Here is a 3799-nt window from a genome sequence, read left to right as displayed (position 1 = left end):
TTAATATTTTAAATAATAATCTTATTTTTAAAATTATTAATATTTTTAATATTTTAATTTTTAATAAATAAAATTTTAAAAAAACACACACATGGGGTGGGCTAATACCCCACGTTGCTTGAACACGTTTAATTCTTTGAACGTGTTCAAGTGAAGGGGTATTATAACATCTCTTCACAACATGTGTTAACACCAAGAGGTGTTATAACACCCCTATTAATAGAGTATTACAGATGCTCTGAGATATATTTTATTATGGGAACCACATTATACTTAGTGCGGCTGGTGTTGCTAACTTATGGAAAATATTAATTAGCTCCGTTGAAGTCTATTATGTGCTAAACCACATTAATTAATATAATTAATAATTTTAATATACACATACTCTACTTATATTTTTATTATTTTATACCTACTCAACATTATATTCCATTAAATAATTAGCTCATTCAATAATCACTCTATAGAAAACTTAAGATTAAAATTATTTTATTTTTTAATGTCAAAACGTGTTATGCTCAGAGCCAATAATAATAATAATAATAATAAATAAATAAATAAATAAATTTAAAATTATTCATTTAATTTTATAATTTATGTGATTATATAAATATTGATATAGTTTTCTAAGACGCGGATTTGATATTTGATATTAGGCTAAAATAAAAGAAAAAACAAATGGGTTTGGTAGATCATGAAACGGACCTTTGACTTTTTTTGTTTTGTGGGGGACGGGCATGCGCGTTGCTATTTAAGGCCCGTTTCGCCTCTGTCTTTCCTCCACAAGAAGCTCTGCATCTCTTGCCACTTTCTTCCGCCTCTCAGATCTCGCCCTTTCCGTTTGCTGCCTCTTCAAAACTATTGTGGAAGCGGAGGCGCACAGATCTCCAGGTAATTTTCTCACTAGATCTGAAGCTTTTCGTCTGCTTTTCGTCTTGAGATTCGCGACCTTCTGCTTTACCGCTCTTTGATCGTAATGTACATGCCTTAGATCTGTCTACCCTTTGCGCGATTTCGCTGATGAACTAAATTGTGTCCGGGGGTTTCGTGGGAATTTTGGATCTAAGCAACTTTTAGCAGAATTTTGGCGATCAGCAGCCGGAGAAGGAAGGATGTTTCGGATTGAATCTGATCCTTTGGGAAGATCTTATCACGATGCAGATCCATTTCTCGGTTGTTTGATAATTAAATCTGATATCGTTGGTATTTTTACAGATCGGATCTTTACCTATCAATTGATGGGAAGCATTGGGGTTATGAAATACTTTTTTTTTAAAAAAAAAAAAAAAGATCTGCAACGGAACGGATCTAAAACTAAAAGCCGCCTTTTATTACCATTTTGCTAAAGGTTTCGTTAGGTCATGTAGATTTATTTGATCTTTTTTTTTCCTTCATCTTTTCTCAACGACTATATCAGGCACTTTTTGAAATTTTTTTCAAGGGTTTCTTTTCATGCATTATGCCTTTAACTTCTGACTGTGTCTATATACTTTGTCTTATAATATCAATGTATTATTAGTTAATAAATGCTCTTATTTGCTAGAAAGATGTTTGAGTTGACTCATCGATATAAAAACCAAACAAATTAACGTTTGTGTTTGGTTTTTTTATTTAGGAATTTATTTGGGTTGAAGATCTGTGATTATTTGATTCATTACTTATTATGTATCAATCACTACTTTTTGCATCCACTGACTAGATTTTGTTTTTCGTTTAACTGTTTCAGTCCAACTAAACAAAAATGGTGAAGATTTGCTGCATCGGTGCCGGCTATGTCGGTGGCCCAACAATGGCGGTCATTGCTCTGAAATGCCCTTCCGTTGAGGTGGTAGTTGTAGACATTTCCGCTGTTCGCATTGCTGCATGGAATTCTGAGCAACTTCCGATCTATGAGCCTGGACTTGATGAAATTGTGAAGCAATGCAGAGGAAAAAACCTATTCTTTAGCACTGACGTGGAGAAGTATGTTCGTGAGGCCGATATCATTTTTGTCTCAGTGAACACACCCACCAAAACCCGTGGCCTTGGTGCTGGCAAGGCAGCTGACCTCACCTACTGGGAGAGTGCTGCTCGGATGATAGCCGACGTCTCACAATCTGATAAGATTGTGGTTGAGAAGTCCACCGTCCCTGTCAAGACTGCTGAGGCTATTGAGAAGATTTTAACCCATAACAGCAAAGGCATCAACTACCAGATTCTCTCCAACCCAGAGTTCCTCGCAGAGGGTACAGCAATTCAGGACCTATTCAGCCCCGATCGTGTCCTCATCGGTGGTCGGGAAACTCCAGAGGGTCAAAAGGCTATCCAGGCGCTAAAAAATGTGTATGCCCATTGGGTTCCTGAGGAAAGAATTCTCACTACCAATCTATGGTCAGCTGAGCTATCCAAGCTTGCTGCTAATGCTTTCCTAGCTCAGAGGATCTCATCCGTGAATGCCATTTCAGCCCTCTGTGAAGCCACAGGGGCAAATGTAGCTGAAGTGGCTTATGCCGTTGGCAAGGACAGTAGAATTGGCCCTAAGTTCTTGAATGCAAGTGTCGGTTTTGGTGGCTCATGCTTCCAGAAGGACATTCTCAACTTGGTTTATATCTGTGAATGCAATGGCCTCCCTGAGGTGGCCAACTACTGGAAGCAAGTCATCAAGATCAATGACTACCAAAAGAGCAGGTTCGTGAACCGTGTTGTCTCTTCCATGTTCAATACTGTGTCTGGAAAGAAGATTGCTGTTCTTGGCTTTGCCTTCAAGAAGGATACTGGCGACACAAGGGAGACTCCTGCAATTGATGTGTGCAAGGGCCTCATAGGTGACAAAGCCAAGATCAGCATCTATGATCCGCAGGTGACTGAGGACCAGATCCAGCGTGATCTTGCCATGAACAAATTTGATTGGGATCATCCTATCCACCTGCAACCAATGAGCCCAACCGCTGTGAAGGAGGTGTCAGTGACCTGGGATGCTTATGAGGCCACTAAGGGGGCACATGGAATTTGCATTCTGACTGAGTGGGATGAATTTAAAAAACTGGACTACGCAAAAATCTATAATAACATGCAGAAGCCTGCTTTCATCTTTGATGGTCGCAATGTGGTAGACCCCGAGAAGCTTAGGGAGATTGGCTTCATCGTTTATTCGATTGGAAAGCCATTGGACCCATGGCTCAAGGATATGCCTGCCGTGGCCTGATTGGGAGATCTGGTAATCAGCGACATACGGTGGGAGCTCTTATAGATGATAAATACTAGTTTTCGTGGTTCAGATTGAAAATTCTCCCTTGATCGTTGTCTTGTGGCCTCTTGTTTAGGCATTATTAGTTTAAAAGATGTCGATTACACTATTTCCTGCTTTTCTGTTGCTGTACTTTTTGAATATCTTTTGTTGCATTACATTACATGGGAGTACTGATATATTTTTTTTGTTGACTAGGTAAATTTTACTATGACAAAACATGATTGGAAGTTTCTTTACTTTTTCCTTTTTCCTCGTATGATGAATGGTTCCTTCTTGCTGCAACGATGGGCTCAGAATAATTTCTATGTGAATAACAAGATATTGAAACATTTGCAGATTAATAGTTGCAGACTATTTGCCCCATTTGCCTGAACCAATTTTGCTACAAGATTATGTTGGACAAAATTATGTTGTAGATTTATTCCTTCGATCTGCAGATGACATTGTCTAGCTAATAATTCACAAATTAATTTTTTTTTCCTCTTAAAAAAAATCAGAAAATTGTATTCTGGAAATACAGCTCAAAATAATCCATCATTCGCCAAGACGTGTGTTACATTTTTCATGTGG

The 3799-nt window shown here is 38.2% G+C and overlaps 1 protein-coding gene across 1 annotated transcript; it reads left to right on the top strand.

Moving 5' to 3' along the window:
* Positions 1–746: 746 nt before the first annotated feature.
* Positions 747–3423, top strand: LOC122031001 (UDP-glucose 6-dehydrogenase 4-like). Its single transcript, XM_042590050.1, has 2 exons — positions 747–891; positions 1727–3423. Exon 2 carries the CDS (start codon positions 1742–1744, stop codon positions 3182–3184), a length of 1443 nt encoding a protein of 480 aa, XP_042445984.1. The 5' UTR covers positions 747–891; positions 1727–1741; the 3' UTR covers positions 3185–3423.
* The last annotated feature ends 376 nt before the right edge of the window (positions 3424–3799 follow it).

The sequence above is a fragment of the Zingiber officinale genome, chromosome 11A (genome assembly GCF_018446385.1).
Source record: "Zingiber officinale cultivar Zhangliang chromosome 11A, Zo_v1.1, whole genome shotgun sequence".
NCBI classification, from domain to species: Eukaryota; Viridiplantae; Streptophyta; class Magnoliopsida; order Zingiberales; family Zingiberaceae; genus Zingiber; species Zingiber officinale.
The sequence above is the reverse complement of the archived record's forward strand: the minus strand, read 5'-3'. Positions and strand labels throughout refer to the sequence as shown.

Bases quoted from the DNA above. Each gene is read 5' to 3' on its own strand.
- LOC122031001 (XM_042590050.1), top strand. From the start codon at position 1,742: ATGGTGAAGATTTGCTGCATCGGTGCCGGCTATGTCGGTGGCCCAACA.